This window comes from Calidris pugnax, unplaced genomic scaffold, assembly GCF_001431845.1.
Source record: "Calidris pugnax isolate Ruff unplaced genomic scaffold, ASM143184v1 scaffold199, whole genome shotgun sequence".
Lineage (NCBI taxonomy): Eukaryota > Metazoa > Chordata > Aves > Charadriiformes > Scolopacidae > Calidris > Calidris pugnax.
In genome coordinates this window covers 268,056-285,399 of record NW_015090970.1, presented here as the reverse complement: position 1 = coordinate 285,399, position 17,344 = coordinate 268,056, and the positions used below count along the sequence as shown (strand labels likewise).

At 44.3% G+C, this 17,344-nt stretch overlaps 1 protein-coding gene across 1 annotated transcript in view; it reads right to left on the bottom strand.

Annotated features, from left to right (window-relative positions):
• The window catches only part of KDM4B (lysine (K)-specific demethylase 4B), a 96,984-nt gene that overhangs the window by 9,915 nt on the left and 69,725 nt on the right, over nucleotides 1–17,344 (bottom strand). The window contains exons 11-17 of the mRNA XM_014952881.1: nucleotides 12,504–13,003; nucleotides 12,048–12,168; nucleotides 8,224–8,402; nucleotides 7,143–7,365; nucleotides 3,847–3,923; nucleotides 3,479–3,534; nucleotides 2,889–2,997 (exon numbers count right to left, since the gene is read on the bottom strand). Of these exons, the coding sequence (XP_014808367.1) occupies nucleotides 2,889–2,997; nucleotides 3,479–3,534; nucleotides 3,847–3,923; nucleotides 7,143–7,365; nucleotides 8,224–8,402; nucleotides 12,048–12,168; nucleotides 12,504–13,003 (1,265 nt within the window). The remainder of the gene's footprint in view (nucleotides 1–2,888; nucleotides 2,998–3,478; nucleotides 3,535–3,846; nucleotides 3,924–7,142; nucleotides 7,366–8,223; nucleotides 8,403–12,047; nucleotides 12,169–12,503; nucleotides 13,004–17,344) is intronic.

Genomic DNA, 17,344 nt, shown 5'->3' with positions numbered 1-17,344 from the left:
AAATGATGCAATACCCACAAATGGGCTGAAAAGCCTGTGCTTAAAAGGGGAGGCTGGTGCACGCTCAGAGAACAGGAGATACTTTTCAACAGATCATTGCAAGTCCTTCTTACCTCAGCTCTCTCACAGGAACTTCAACAGATCATTGCAAGTCCTTCTTACCTCAGCCCCCTCACAGGAACTTGAAATAATACAAACATATATATATATATATATCTAAATAAAGTAATCACAGATAACCCCAACCCCCTCTTTCCTTCATCAGCTTCATTGCTTCATTCATTCACTTCAGCTGTCCCCAACCTTCACATCATTCCTTCTCTCCTTTTCCGTATTTTCCAGTGACAAAGACCATCTCCCCAGTTTTCTCTGGTGCTGCATCAACCCCATCCCTGCCAAAGGCATCAGATCCAACAGCACCACCCTTCAGTCACCTTCAGTTCATCTCCTAAATGCAGCTGCTCACCTCCAAAAACCAGATACCACTTCAGCTCCTCCACTGACTCCTCACGTGGTCCATGAATTACATGCAAACTTCTATATAGAATCCTAAAACTCTCCACGATGGCTCATGAGTGTTTCTCCACATGATCTTACCCAACTTAAATCTCCTTTGTACTTCTTCACACACTCCTCCAATGCTATAAGCCACCACACCCTTTACATTCTGCCAGCCAAGTTAATATTTTTTTTAATCTTTACCTAGTTCATACCTATAAAACCTATTTCAATTTTAGTGCCAGATAATTTGTTTGCTTTCTTTCCTGTAGCAAATGCCACTCATAAAGCCACAATGTATGAGGTGACAAGACATGGATGGAGGGTGCATACGTACGTATGCACACACGCTCTAAAGGGGTTCACAAATATAGACCAACAGAGCAGAAAGATCTTTATAATCAGTGTAAATACAACACTATTTGCCTGATGACATTCTTGACCCCAGAGTAATTAGGCTGAAAGTCTACTTCTTACACCCCAGCAGCTGGGCTGGCTCTATAGGGCCACCAGGCATCTTACAGAGGCATCCCACTGCCACGGGCAACGCAAGACCAAGACCTGAATCTGTGTCCAAAGCTCCCTGGACCCAGCAACATGTCCTGCTGGCAGTGTCCTACAGCTCCTGGTGGAAATAAAACAGCATTACACCTCTAGAACAGTTCTGATGATGATGATGATGGAGTGTGCTTTCCAAGAGAAGTGCTTAAAGCCCATCTTTAGCAAGAATTGAGCTACAAGCCAGGCTCCTGCTAACTTTAAGGAGTAGATGCCTGTAAATCACATCATTAGACAGTGTAAGTCAAAGTACTTCATATAGAAACTCTTTACCTTTCCTCAGACATGAAGAAAATGTGAGGTGTGAAAGGAATACAGGGCTGAAGAGATAAAAAAAACCATGAAGTTTTGGTTCAGCTTTCCTCAGACATGAAGAAAATGTGAGGTGAAAGGAATACAGCGCTGAAGAGATCAACAAAACCATGGAGCTTTGGTTCAAGAAGAAAAGGGGAAGATGTTGTGGGTCTGTGCAGAGGCTGGGGATGGCTCCAGAGCAGAATGGAGCAACAGAGTTTTACACACATTATTGTCGCCCTGGCTCTCCAGAATGGTAAGGCAGGCACAGAAGAGTTAAAGAATTAAGTCATGTTTCCTTGTGAGGCTCCATTAAGCAATACAAGTGAGTCTTGTGTAAAAAGATTTTTAGTTCATCGTTACAAGTGTGGGTAATGAAGAGGATGCATGCTGGAAATGTCAGATGATCCATAAAGAACCACTGCTGCAAGATTTATCGCTCTCGCATCACACTGCTCCATCACTCCACCTGAATAATGAATGCTTTTTACGTTCACATTTGTGTACAAAACCCATTTGCACAACAGAGAAATAACTCTGGAAGCAGAGAGAGATTCTTCCTCATCTCTCACCGAGTGCCCACACAGTTAACGAACACATCAGCGCTCACCAATGCATCACCTTCCCCAGACCCACTCCCAACCATCTTCGGTCCGAAAAAAAGCAGCAAAAGCACAATTTATTTTGCATTAACACACTATAGTGATGGGGCATTAACTAACATTAAGATTAATTGCTCTGAGCTAATGAATCATCCATTACTAATCCCCTAGGATGAAGCTACGCAACTAAATAACACGCTGTAGCTGGACTTTTATTAAATTCCAGGCAGAGTCTCACCTTGCAGCCCTGGTCACAAAGAAATGTTGATTAATTTCTACAAGAGATTTCTTGATAGAAAAAGAGAAATATTGTAAAGAAAGATGAATCAAATTACAGATGAACACGGGTAGATTGAGATGAGATCTCGGGACGGAATTCTTTGCTGGGAGGGTGGTGAGAGCCTGGCCCAGGTTGGCCAGAGAAGCTGTGGCTGCCCCATCCCTGGAGGGGTTCAAGGGCAGGTTGGAGGGGGCTTGGAGCAACCTGGGCTGGTGGGAGGTGTCCCTGCCCAGGGCAGGGGGTTGGAATGAGATGATCTTTAAGGTCCCTTCCAACCCACACACCATTCTATGATTCTTTCTAGTTACCACATCTCTTCTTACTCCTGCCATGCAGGACTAATGAAGCTTTTGGGCAGTTCAGACCCGACTGCCAGGCAGGTGAGGGCCCCAGGCTCTGCCCAGGGTAAGAGCACACTCCTGGAGAGTAAAGACAGACCTGGTAATCACAACGTGTTTGTGTGTCAACGTACTGAGGCAGCACCTCAAAGACATCTGAATTTCACAGCTTCCTAGTGAAGTTGTTGGAAATAGAGTGATAACATCACCTCCAACCTCACCTACTTTACGATCCCACACACTTATTTTTCCCTCTAGTTAAAGCCTTTTTCTTTGGCTCTCGTTCACAAACATTCTCTAGAGGTAAAAGCCACCTACCAGTTTCCATCTCTGCTCGGGAATCGCGCTGATATCCACAGGATGACGCTCTATTACATTGAGAAAACGGGCCTCGGGCACAGCAATAGCACAGATTATATGGACCCACCTGGAAAAAAAAAAAGTTAAGAGAGAAATCAGTGCCTACCATTGTTTGAATTAAATACTCAAGAGGGCAGTTAACATTTCTCTGACTCCCTCAGTATCGAGGTATATTTATGGGTGTTGGCAGCCTTGGCAACATCACCGACTGGTTGTTAATCACCGTCGCACAAGGTAAATGTCTCTGCAACAAGAAGGATCAACCTGCTCGTGCATCTGATCTTGCACGATACTAAACATTCTCTGAAAAGACTTTTTTCTCTGAGAATGAACCAAATTTAAGAGCGTTCAGAGCCACATTACCGCTGCTACCGAAAAGCCTGGTGCAGGGTGTAAGACAGCAGAGTTATTCAAGCTCATCCTGCCAATTCAGTGAGGAGGAGTCACCTCCACAATGTCAAAACTACACTGGGCATCAAGACCAAATTCACAACACTAGAACATTAGGTGCAGTACAGAAGGACAAAACATCTAAGAACATCACTTACCGCCCATCAGTGGTCATCTGAAGAGCTCCTCCCCTGAGATTACAGAGGCAACATTCCTGTAGGAACAAAACTCCTTCAGAACTGGACCGAAAAGCTCTCTCAGACTCCCAAAACTTTCCCAAAACTGACACATCCGGGATGCAAAAGCAAACCCTCCCACCACCCATCTCTATTGAAGAATCTAATTAATTCCCACAGTAGGTGAGGTATAGGAACAAAACTCCTTCAGAACTGGACCGAAAAGCTCTCTCAGACTCCCAAAACTTTCCCAAAACTGACACATCCGGGATGCAAAAGCAAACCCTCCCACCACCCATCTCTATTGAAGAATCTAATTAATTCCCACAGTAGGTGAGGTAGATCCTTACCGCTGCCCACGCGTTGGCCGAGCACCGGGAGCAAGACCAGCTTTCATTCACCAAATCCGGACGTATTCCGTAACAGCCTGAAAGAAAAAAAACCAAATTGAGATCCTTGAGATTTGCTAACGTATCTGCAGTATCGACTTGCTGACTTGTCAATTCAGCAGCATCTTTGAAATCAGGTGTAGCACTTGAAGTCTAAAGTCTGGCTCAGAGAAAGGTCATAAGAAAAGTCATCCTTGGGAAGGGGATGAGGAATTTGGGACCAGAAGGTCTAAAAACAAACAAAACCACACAGAGGAAACCTTCAATATTTCCCCCCACCCTCTCTTTTGCAAGGATTACAACAGCAGTGCTTTGATTCTTCAGGCAAGAACTGGGCTCAAAAGTGATGCTACTACTGCTGGAATGAACCCACACATCAAAACAGCTCAGACCACCAAATTTTAGCACGACTGACCGAACCAGTCATCTTTGCTCAGTGGTATTATGAGGAAAGACAAACTCACTAATACTGCAAGGAAATTAAATACATGCATTTCCCATGTTTAACAGTATTTAATCTAATACTAATTTCTGGTTATACGAAGTGTTAGAAATATATGACTTTATAGAGCGTCAATGACTGCAATACGCAAGCACCAAATCCTCCCACGTACTTCTCCGCAGCACCAAAATAGCAAAGTGGTATTATACTCATTATAAAGACAGAGAAAGAAGACCAAAAAAAGCCCTTAAAATTCTGTAAAAGGCACTGAAGTTTGCCACTGAAGATAATAGGGACAAGACACACAAATACTTTGGAAAAATTGGATCTACGTGCTTCCCTCAAGCTTGCAAAGAGAGCCTGGAGCAAAAAAATTAAACATAGTGCAAGTTGCTGGGCAGCATCCTGCCTACACAGGGTTCATTCCATGACCTTCACCTATCCCAACAAAACTGAACCCAAAATTTCAGCTGGAGAGTCTCCAATTACTCAATTAAAAGAAGTTATTCAGAAAGCACCGAGATGGCCACAACAACCTGATTTATAAAAATCATCCACTTAAGCAGATAAACGCTATGTCAGAAGAAGTCAATAATATAGATCCAGAGCTGTCGGCCCCACCTGAAGTCTCTTTTCATCATACCACAAACCACGACAGCGGAGTCCGACCAGCCCAGGAAAGGGGCAGGGGCATCGAGTCTAAAACTGAGCTAGAAACTGAGCTGAAAGGGAACATAGACTCAAAAATGCTCAGAACGGCGTAGAACTGTCTGAAATTTCAGTATTGATTTCTTGGACCAGCCCAGGAAAGGGGCAGGGCATCGAGTCTAAAACTGAGCTGGAAACTGAGCTGAAAGGGAATATGGACTCAAAAATGCTCAGAACAGCATAGAACTGGCTGAAATTTCAGTATTGATTTCTTCCCTCAGGCCCAGAGGCAACTGGACTGTGGGATCTGAGGGGAGAAAGTCCAGACGAACACCAGATTGTCCTGAAACAGTGATTCTAATGGAACAAGAAAAGTACGCTCTTTTTATGGATTTTGTCAACGCCTTAAAAGCCCAGAAACCTTCACAAAAGCTTTCAGCTCGGCGCATCCTTGCTGCTGCCATAACCCAGCACAGCTGGGTGAGGGCCCCTCTCCACAACCAGGAGGCCTCCAACCAGTTTTACAGCGTGTTATCGGATTAACCAAAATATACCTCACCCCTCCAAACCCGAAATAAAAAAAGCAAATGGATTCTCCGCAGCAAAGTCAAAGGAATATCACAGTCTGGAAGCACAAGCAGAGACAAGGAAAGAACAAGAGGCTGGAGACCACACCAGACTAGATTTAGCTTCTACCCTACCCTCAAGGGTAGAGCACAGCAGAAATGGAAAGCTGAATTTCTGAGCCTGCAGGTGACCATCACCTTGGCCACATCCCTCTGTCCCTAAATACAATGTGGCCACTGAAACCATTTTGCTAGACTGGACTATTGAAGACAAATGGATGTACAAGATGCAGCATCTGGGTACAGCAGAGGGCTATGAAGACAATGAGAGGACCAGAACCTCTCTCTGATGAGGAACAGCTGAGGGACTTGGGGCTTTTTAGTCTGGAGAAGAGAAGACTGAGGGGGGATCTGATCAATACCTATAAATACTTAAAGGGTGGGTGTCAGGAGGATGGGGCCAGGCTTTTCTCAGTGGTGCCCAGGGACAGGACAAGAGGGAACGGGCACAAACTTGAACATGGGAAGCTCCATCTCAACATGAGGAGGAACTTCTTTCCTGTGAGGGAGGCAGAGCCCTGGAAGAGGCTGCCCAGAGAGGTGGTGGGGTCTCTGTCTCTGGAGAAATTCAAAACCTGCTTGGACATGACCTGTCCAACCTGCTCTGGGTGACCCTGCTCTGGCAGGGGGTTGGAGGAGATGATCTCCAGAGGTCCCTTCCAACCCCAAATCATTCTGTGATTCTGTGATCTCTGCTCTGATCGCTACAGAGATCACAATTTGTGGATTAAGAAAGCAATTTTATCCTCCTGCTCACTCTGTGGCACAGGCTCATTCTGGCCAGAAGTGCCCATCGCCGCGGATTCAGACCAGAACTAAAAGTTTCATTCCAGTTCTCCAGGAGGGACAGTCCCGCTGAGCCGCGCGCTGACCTGCCGACTAGAAAATTGGAACAACAGAAGTAATTCCAGCCGATGCAAGTCAAATAAGATTTCCCATCTGTCAAGATCAGAGAGCTGAACAGTAATTCGTCACATCCCCCAGTAGCAGTGCAAATGTTAACGAGATGCCGTCCAATCTCCAGCGAAGGTACACTCTGCCAGGATTAATCAGATCTGCTTTGAGATGTAACTATCAGGGAAACAAACAGACATATGTTCCCTTTGTAATCAAGTGCCGTTCCTACAAACAGGAACACGGGCACTAATAAAAAAATCTATCTCAGGAGCTACTCCCCCATCTCCGATGCACGCGAGAACAACACAGAGCAAGATTTGAACAAGCCAAAAGAGCGCGATCGGCTTCGTGATTTCTGCTTTAGACAAAAAAATGAAAGATAACAAAAAAAAGAGTCCTTTCTGTAGGACAGAAAAGAATCGGCCAACAAAATAAATGGTAAAAGGAATATTTGTATGTGTTTTTAAGATCAGTGACTGCCAAGATGGACTCGAATAAAAAGAGATATGAGTGCCAGAGAAGGAAAAAGTGGGAGTGACAGGTATAACCAGCACGTCAAGAAGGAATTCAAATATAGGCAATGTACAAAGAAATTTGTGAGATTCTCAATACCCAAACACTTTGGTGAAGGAGGAAACACTCACTAGCATGAACCTGCAGGCAGCACTTGGCACAGGATATCAAGGGACTGGTTCCATCCTCTCCAATGTAGGAATTTGAAGGAAGAGGCTCCGTGTTTTCTCCGCTCGAGGTAAAGCACATCTCCGGGATCAGAGGCTTGGTCTTTTGTCCGCACTTCGAAAGGTGGACAAAAGAGGTGGTCTCCCCGACAGAGACTGGGGCAGTTTCCTTATCCATCTGTAAGGACTTCAAAAGAAAATACCATCATATGAAATGGACTCTCCCCTGGTCATAGTTTTAACTTTAAAGTCACCCAACACCTGATACCAGACAATTTTAAATCCTGTCGTCTCCTCCCCCCGCCACTGCCTTTTGCTCCTCTCTCTCTTCCTTAGTCCTGCACTGGGATCTATAATTTATTCTGAAAGCTCAACAAAGCATTAGAATAATGAGAACTTTTCCCTGCTTTTCTTCTGTAAAAATCTAAATTCCTTAATTGCAGCTGTAAACACCAAGGAAAAAAAAAATAATTAATAAAAGCAAGACCTTCCCTCCCCCTCTGCCATCCTTTTTGGCATCTTTCCCTACTCTTTCTGCAAGAATTTCTCCAGAAGGGCATTTCAAGGTTTCTGGTAGCCAACCAGAGTTAAAACCAATGGATTAAACCAGCCCAGCTGCACCCAGTTCTCCTTACACCCATTATACACCAACACCCAGCTATCAGAACAGATATTTTATTTTCAGTCTCTATAATAAATCATGAGATTTTATTGAAGGGGGAGGTGGGTTCTGCTTTTCTCAGAAAAAGCTCCTGAGACATACATATATAGAGAGAGAGATATATATTTTTTTTTATATATTTATATATATATATGCATCTGCAGCACGTATTCCTAGTGGACACACAAAGCCAGATCTGGCTGTAGAAGGATGCAAGAACAAATCAATACACAACTGGGCAAATAACTAATTCATCTGATAAATCCTGCCTTTCTGCTCGTAACGTATCCCAAAGCATATTGGTGCTTTCCAAAAAATGATGTATGTGCTTACTCAGTAAATTTTTATTTTGCTGCTTGTTTGCATATCAGGATCAGGAATTACCTGGTTGTAGGGGTAGAAGAGGGTGCAGACAGCACAGTATGGCTCACTCAGGGCAGCAGCTGCGTTGAATTTTCTTTCAGCTGGGAAATTATGGACTTTATTCTTCCACTGGAGGGAAAGTAAAGATTTCAAAGCCTCCGGGTCGCTCATATCTTCCTCCCCAGAAAATGGAAATGTTTCTAGAAAGAAAAAAAACATTCCAAAACAAGGGACAGTCAGTAGAGGAGCAAGAGTCCGAAGAGAGCAGAGGCAAAACGCAGCAAGGCAGGGTTGAACAGCTAATGTTTCAGCAACAAATTCAATATATGAGAACATACAACTCATCTGTGGTTCTTCATATGCCTCAAATACTTCCTTTAATGGATATAACCAATTTATGGGTAGGACAGACAAGTTAGAAACACCCATCACCTAATGGAACTGGCCGTGAGGAAGAAGAAGGAAGAGAATCTGGATGTATTGCCCTCATAACTCTGACCACCTTCTGGGTGTGGAAACCTACAGCATCCTCTCAAAACGCCTGATGCAAGTGCAAGTTCCTCCCTCCAGCAGCCACATGCTCTGGAAGACGCACCTGCAGCTTGTGCTGGTTTGGTGAGCCCAGTTCCCAGTTCCCACTGGTCAGCAGCCAGTCTGTTCAGCCATCCCAGAGCACATCCAGTACCTGTTTCTGCAAACACAAGCCCTGGCCGTGAGACAGCCCAGGTTTCAGTGCTCATTTTGCTTTTCTGAGCTGCTTCACGGTTCCTTCCATCAAGCGGGCACCCCTAAGCCCTCCATTCGCATTCACCACCAGCTTCCCCTCTGCCAGAGCTCTGAGAGGTACCACTCCTGCTAATTAGTTTGCTAATTCTTTGTTTTTACAAAACCTTTAAAAGGCCCTTGGCATTTTATGATTAAACCACCGCAGACTCCATTAGTGTCAGTCCGGGGCTCCACGTACCATTCCTCATTAAGGAATTTTAAGTCACTACAAGCGTTAAAGACATTTTCCACGCCAGACTAAGTGGAAACCACTCATGTCATTGTCAATCTGCAAAGTTTCCAAAAGAGCAGCTTTGGCCAAGGGAACTCAGAAACATCTGAGTGGAACATTATCACCAGAGCTCAGCACATTAAACCCAACCGCTCGCTGCTTCACTGTTAATTACTGGAAACACGCCGTTAATGTTCTGCTCTCGACAAGCCCAAGCCTCCTCTCTATTCCTACCTCCCTTTTAAGATCTTCACACTCTTGGGTTACCAGAAATGCTAAAAAGAACTTGTAGTAAAACACTAATGGCTACGTTTACATCTCAGATTCTAAATGTTCCCCCCAACTAATCCAATATATATTTGCCAGAGAATGTGGGAAATGTTATAGAGTTTAAGGAATCAATCCTTTTTTTGAGATGATGAATGCTCTCTGTCAATCTCCGTCACGCTTCAGATGAGGGTTACTTCCTAAAAGGTGTCTTTTCTTCCTCTATTTTAATCTTGGTATCCAAAGGCTAACAATAACTCCTAACACCATGGCCTTTTCCCCAGCACTGCACAGGATCCTGCTGGGAAGGGAGAGAAGCAGAACAGCCAGGGGTGAGCAAGGATTTCCTTCTGTGGGGAAGGCACAGCCCATGACAGGAGGTGGTGGCCAGTTCCACCAGTATCCGCCCAGCACTGGGCCTCCTAACAAAACTGGTTTACAAGGATGTGTTCTACAATCAGAACTTCAGCTGCACATTCTTACACGTCCACACCTCGTGTAAAGCACAGGCAAAATTTAAAATATACCAGTGATCTCAGGTGTGCAGACTGACACTTTCAAGATGCCTCATTTTCAAAGCAGAGTCCAACCCTCACCTTTTGAAGAAATCAAGGACCTTTAACGACATTTTAAGACAGGAGCCAAAAAACAAACCACGTTTTCCTCCAAAGTTTAGCCAGAAGACAGGCAAGGATTTATGATACCAGTGAAATCAATGAAACCAGCACCATAATCCAGAGTGACAGATGGAGAGAAAAAAAGGGAATTTCGGTTGTGTGTTATCATCACCTTCGCTCATCCCAGGACGGATTGGAGGCGAGACACAGCACTGAGGATGGCTTCAACATTTCAAGCAAGTTATACACAAGCAGAAAAGGCTAACACTAACACAATGTGTCTCAGCTGAATCTTAGCACAGCATATGCATTCCCTTCATTTCCACGCTCCCTCTTCCTCGCGGCAGCCTCCAGACCATCCTTCCACATCAGCCCCGAAAAAGCGAGGAGCGCAGGGAGCTGCTGCTATTCCCTGGCGGGGAAGGGAAGAATCTGTTTGATCCCATTTTGCCCACCAGTGCTGTAAATCAGTCCCCAAGAAACACCAGCTTGCACAGAAAGTTGCTCCTGAGCCAGCCAAGTCCCCGTGCACCATCCAACAAGGCAAAACAGTGAAACGAATCCGTCTAATGAGGATCCTTCAGCACAAAGTTTGCTGCAAGGTCTCACACCAAAACATGAGAACTACTCTCAACGGCCTCTCAAAGCTTCTTTCCACATTACACATATGTGAGAACATCAAACGAAGCACCTCTGGTGAGGAAATTCTGTGGATGCACAGAATATCCCCTTCCTACACCAACTTTCTCTAAAACCAATGATATATTCTCTGAAGGAAAGCGAACACGAAAGACGTTGTCTTTTTGAATATAGAGTTGAAGGTTCCTTGAAAGCAGGGTATAAACCTTCTCACCACGGACTTTTCCATGTTCTGATGACTTTATAACGTGGGCATGTTGTGGTTTCACCCCAGCCAGCAGCTAGAACCACACAGTCACTCCTCACGCACCCTCTCCCCCCAAGAAGAGTGGGGGGAGAGGGAAAAAAGCAGGGGAAAGGGAGGGGAAAATACTTGTGGGTTGAGATAAAGACAGTTTAATAGAAATAAGAACAGAAAAGGAAAAATAACAGTAATAATAATGGCAATTCTCACCAGCCAGTGGATTGCCACCACCCCTGACCCACGGCCAGCCCCATTTATATACTGAGCAGGATGTCTATGGTATGGAATATTTCATTGGCCACTCCATCCTTTGGTCTACACTACTATGGGGAGCCGAAAAAAGTCCTTGAATAATGTAAATATCCCCTTTCACTGCAACCACCAGAAAGAAAATTAACTCTTTCCCAGCTGAAACCAGGACAGGGCAAGACCCAGAAGCAGTAAATTACACCACACAACAGAAGTGAGAAGTAAGAGCCTTCCTGGCCTTTTTTCCTTTTTTCCTAGAGTGTTATGGCATTCACAGTGACTGGAATGTGGGAAAAGAAAGAAAAAAAACCACAAAACAACCAGGATGTACAGTTAAGCACTGAGAGATTTTCTGCTTCTCATTTCTGGATCTGCCAAGAAAAGTTGGACCTCAACATTCCCAGGAATTCAAAAGCTCACCAAAAATTTACAATTAACTTTCTCTACACACATAGCAGCAGCCCTAACCTCCACCACTCTCCGAGGTGAACAGATCTCATCTGACTGCAATATCTAAGAAGGAGATTTTACTTTAAGATGTTATTTTCTGTGAACTAATTTTTTTTTCCCCTTTGCCCAAAACGCTGCCTCACTCCGCAGCCAGCAAAATATTTTTCTTGAGAGAAAAAAAGGGTGGGAGGTGAGAAGGGACACCTCCCACAGATGAATTTGATTTCCAGCTGGGTTATCAAAATGGGAACAGGCTGCATTGCTGCATTTTCTATTGGTTAAGTGTAACACAAAAAGTTTCAGGCCAGTTACGTTAACAATTTCAGCAATTTTTTCAGATCAGACCCAGACATACGAGCTCTCCCGACGCTCGCGCACTCACCCTCGTCGCTGGAGGTCTCCTGTTTAACCACTGACAACGGGGAGCGCGTTGGGGGTTTGCCCAGTGGGTGACGACGACTCTTTTTTATCTCCATCTTCATTTTTGAAAAAGCAGAAGCAGTCTGTAACAAAGGAGAACAAGCGGGATGGGAACCCCAAAATATCTTGGCAAGCAAAGGGGAGTACAGGGCAACTGAGATTATCTTTTGAAGACAGTAACGAGTTTGATTAATCAACTATCATCAGTGTAATGATGAAGTATGGACTAAACTGGGAGAAAACACCTAGTTTCTTCCAGTAAGAGTATTCTATGGCTCATACACACGACACTAGTCCACTGGAGCCTCAGGCACAACCCAGGACTCCTTTCCTTCCAACTTTGCTCCTCAACTTGATGCTTAAAACTAACAAATCTCACAGTCACCTCCCTGATCGTGCCTACCTGTAAATCACTGACCTCTGCAGCGACCCCCGTGTTTTCCGCTTCTGCGTTTTCCTCCTCCTTCACAGAGACTTCCATAGGGACAGTCTCCTCTTGCCAGCTTGGACTCTTCTGGGTGGCAAACTGCTCAAAGGCCTGCTGGCAGGACATGCGCTCCTTGTCAAACACCACCTTTTTGGTCCGTGGAACCACATAAAGCATGGGAATGATGGGCCGAGGTTTGAAGTCTTCTTCCTCCACCGGTGCCTCCGAGGGCTGGATGATGTTCAGGGGAGCTGGGGGCAGGCTCTTTTCTGCTGTGGAGGATGTGGGACCTGCTGGGGGTACTGGTGGCCGTGCTGTTGGTGCCTCGTCCTCTGCCAGTGGTTGCTGGGGGGGTGGTGGCGGTGGCAGCGGTGGCTGTTGGGGCAGAGGAGGCTGAGAAGCTTGGAGGTGGTGCTGGTGTTGATGGAAGAGGTGCTTCTTCTTCCTCTCGCCTTTGACTTTCGGAGGACGGGCCTTTACTTTGCTGTCACCTGTTTGAAGAAATTAGGTAACGTTTAGCTTCACAGGCCAAGATTTCTGGGCATTTCATATTTTTCGCCTTTCATCAAAAAGCTCCATTTTGGGGGCTAACTTATTACATCATGGCATTATTCTTCCCTTCAAACAGGCAGACCAAAGGCTGTAGACACATTCAGCTGTACCTCAGTGCTGACCTGGAGAAGCCCACTTTAGAAATAAAAGACTGGTGTCATTTCTATGGACTATTTAGTTCTTGACTGGAGCAGAAAGGCTGCCAAAATGAAGGTTGCCTGGAGGGAAAATATCTAAACCTCTAAGAAACTGGACAGTGTGCCAGAAAACATGTATTATATTACATGAGCCATGACTCTGTATTTCAAGTTTTCTCTATCAGCAGTCTCCAAAGCAGAGTGTGCAAACCCACCCACCGGGGTGCAGGAAGAAAATTGGTTTGTACCATAAAAAAGTAAAATAAAATACATCTTTAAAATAGTAGTTTATCTTTAGCTCATCCGTTTTTCAATTTCTGGCTTTGTGTATATTTTATAATGTTCGCAATATATTAGCACAGTAATACCTGTATAGATTGGGAAGTGTGCCCAAAAGTTTTGTGCTAATGAGGGGCACAATCAAAAAGGTTTGGAGACCACCGTTAAAGCTCTGGACCTGTCCCCTCCCTTTCAGACCACCGTTAAAGCTCTGGACCTGTCCCCCCCCTTTACTGCTTCCCCTGTTTGCAAGCACAGCCCTTATCTGTGTGTCAATGCATTCAACAGCCCTGGGAAATGAAGAATTGAACAAAGACACCTGAATCATTATTACCAAAAGATTTCAACTGGAAGGTCTTTTAAAAAGATGCCTTTACAACATAAATCAAGCAGAGCATTGAAGGAAGCCTGTTCCGGACACCGTGCCAGCGCTCGTTACTGAGATATCCTTTCCTAACACTTGCTCCATTTGTCCTTGTTCCTCCTACCTTACGGTCATTCATCTTATCTGCATGGTTCTGCAGGACTCTCACAAGGCTGTGACAACAAAAACACTTCAGGAACAGCTAGACATCTCAATATTTTTACCAGAGGCAGTAACGACCCATAAAAGTCTTCCCCACCGCTCATCCCAATATAACTCTGCTGAAGAATCCACACAGTGGGATTTTACAGCAGTAATTAAAATTCCTACTGGCCGCCGAGCGAGTGTCTCTAGGTTAGGGCAGGAGATGCCTTCACATCTTGCCTCCTTCCATCTCAAATGATGTATGTTCCCTTTGCCCGACTCTTCCCCCACTTCATGAATGAAGTTATCAGTTCACTGGGAGCAAAGTAAATAATGGCTGTTCCGCAGACAGACGCCAGCGCTCAATTTATTTCATAAGAGATTGTTTTTCACCCACAGATGCTATGACTGGATGACTCTGCTGCAAAAGGTCATTTTCCCACTATCAGGATGGGGAGGAAGGCTGATGGCAACAAAACAAAGACAGACTGTTCACCCTCTAATGATGCTTCACCAACCCCAACCTACTCAACCTCCTCCGTTAAGGACTAAACCAAAGCCAACCAGCCAGACCTGCACCCAGAAAATCAGATAAACCATCGCACGATGATGAAGAGCCTGCAGGAAGAAGGGTTTGAAAAAGTGAATAATCCCACAATGAAACAAAGTGCTAAAATCCCTGCTGAAATCTTCTAGGGGACACCTCAACCTCAACATTTCCCAGAAGTCTGCTCCGATGACTTTATTTACACAAATTTATAAAACAGGGAACAAGTCCAGCCCAAATAGTTCTTCTTGTACTTGTGCAGGCAGTCCCTCAGATAAACTGGTTTGTTCTATCACAGAGAAAGGAATATTGAATTTCCTTAGAGAAACAAACATATCGAATGAAAGGCAAATTGCATTTTTCCCCAGTTGCACAAAACCAGATCATATTTACTCTCTATACACTTGGAGAATTCTCTACCCAACAACAAAACAAATGCCATTCACCAGCTTTATTGACTTCTAAATGGGTAATTTGACAGCAGCTGGGGTGTAGAACTTTGTTTAAAAGTTTTTGCATTAAGATGGACAAACCAGTCTGCAAGCGAATCTATAAAATCAGAAGCCAGGAAAAAGAGAGGTAAAATCCCAAGTCCCTTGCTGGCTCTCACAAATACTTCCAGAAAGGGAAGGGATCTTTATGCAGAAATCAATAGGGTGGGTTAAAAGCAGAATGCCTATCCATGGTCCTTCTGCTGAAGAAGAAAGGCACAAGTAAGAGAGTCAGGGCACATGGAAAACTGCAGCACGACACTGGGTTTTCAAAGTGTGCAAACTTGCTAGAAATAATTTGAAATACAATAGGGAGCTCCCATAGGACTGTACATCGTAGCTTAGGGCAATGAAGTTATAAAAACTGCTATAGGAGCAGGGACTTCACCCAGGAAGGGAAGGGATCTTTATGCAGAAATCAATAGGGTGGGTTAAGAGCAGAATGCCTATCCATGGTCCTTCTGCTGAAGAAGAAAGGCACAAGTAAGAGAGTCAGGGCACATGGAAAACTGCAGCACGACACTGGGTTTTCAAAGTGTGCAAACTTGCTAGAAATAATTTGAAATACAATAGGGAGCTCCCATAGGACTGTACATTGCAGCTTAGGGCAATGAGGTTATAAAAGCTGCAAAGGGAGCAGGGACTTCACCCAGTAGAGCAATATCCCCTGGTATGGGGCAAGGACCAGAAGAGAGGACTTCAGTAATTTAGCCACAACTTTAGTTAAATAATTTGTACTGTCAACAGCTCAAAAAGCAACTGTAAATTAGACTTAATAATCACCAGAAGCACAAGCACATAGATAAGATGAAACTAAAGGCAGGAGAAAGCAGGAGAGTTTTGCCAGTGCATCTCTAATACAGCACCACATCACAGAATGATCTGGGGTTGGAAGGGACTCTGGAGATCATCTCCTGCCTGAAATGAAAACCTCACATGGCAAACGGTCACCTAAAAAATCAGTTATGCACCAATTTGCTCTTACACACAGCTTAAGGGCAGAGAAGTTTTTGGTTCTGGTTTGCTGGCATCTCGATCACAGCGTTACTTCACGTAATTATGTACTTTTTTACAATTGCAACACTCGAGAGGATACGTGGGACTGGCATTTAATGAAACGTGGTGGGAAATAACACACAGCTATTTTGCAGTTGGGCATTTCATCGCTTCTTCTCACGTTATTTAAAAAAATAAAGTAGAATCCTCCTGTAAGACACCTGGTTTGCAGCCCAAGGGCCAAGTCTGCAGGACTCAGAACATCAGCATCACAGGTGACACCTGCAGATCTCACGGGGTGTATTTATGCTGTTTATCACACCCAGAGCAGAGCTGAGCTTAAAGACTCCCCCCCTTTTAATTCCAAGTCCTAAGACAACCTGCTAAGAATGCTAAATGTATTAATAGTAACCTAATAAATTATGAATATGAAGCTGAGTCATAAAAACCAGAAGAAAACAACATAAGGTATCTGGGTCAGAAATCCTGAAAAACTCACATTATTAATACCTGGCTAGTCCAGCTCACCAAGCACAAGACCTACTTTGAAGCTACCAATGATTACTTTGAAATTCATTCTTCCTCCTTCTCTAGGTCATCTCTTCTGGTGTAAGTAGAAAATCAAGCCAAATCACAACCAGAGGAAGATGAAAAGGAAGTGAAGGAGGGGGAAGCTGAATTGCCATGAGCAGGGCCATCCAAACAGATGCTATTTTCTTTTTCAAGATGAAACTAAGACACTTGGGAGAGGTAACGCAGAGAGTAGGGTGGAGAAAACCAGAGAATTCAGTGCTCTTTAATTGCTGTATTGCATTAGGAAACTTGTGTATTTGCCAACAGTCACACTGAGCACCAGACCCTGCAGAAACTGCAAAGCAAATAGTCTAGTTCTCATGACACTTTCTGCAACGGTGCTGAAAACAAGTTTTTCCCTCTTGTGCTAACAGTTAAAGAGCTCTTAACATGTAGTCTAAGTATATGGTCTGGAACATATTTGGCCAGAACAGAGTTATTATTGTTTCTCTGCCATTCTAAGGATCTCGGATCCGTCCTTGTCACTTATCTCTTGTCTCCGAAGGGATATCAGCATTTTGGGCCATTTATTACAAGAATCGACTGTTAAACTTGTACAAGAGCTAAGAGCATACAATTTAACACACCGCTGACACTTTCAAGCTTAGAGCAATAGAAATTAACTGTCTGCTCTGTGCTGCTCCTGCTCGGTACAACAATGATCTTCAAACTCCTTATTTCCCCTGAAAAGAGAAAACACACCGTCTCGCTAAGAGAGACTCTGGGAACTGAACAAAGAGCTCAATTCT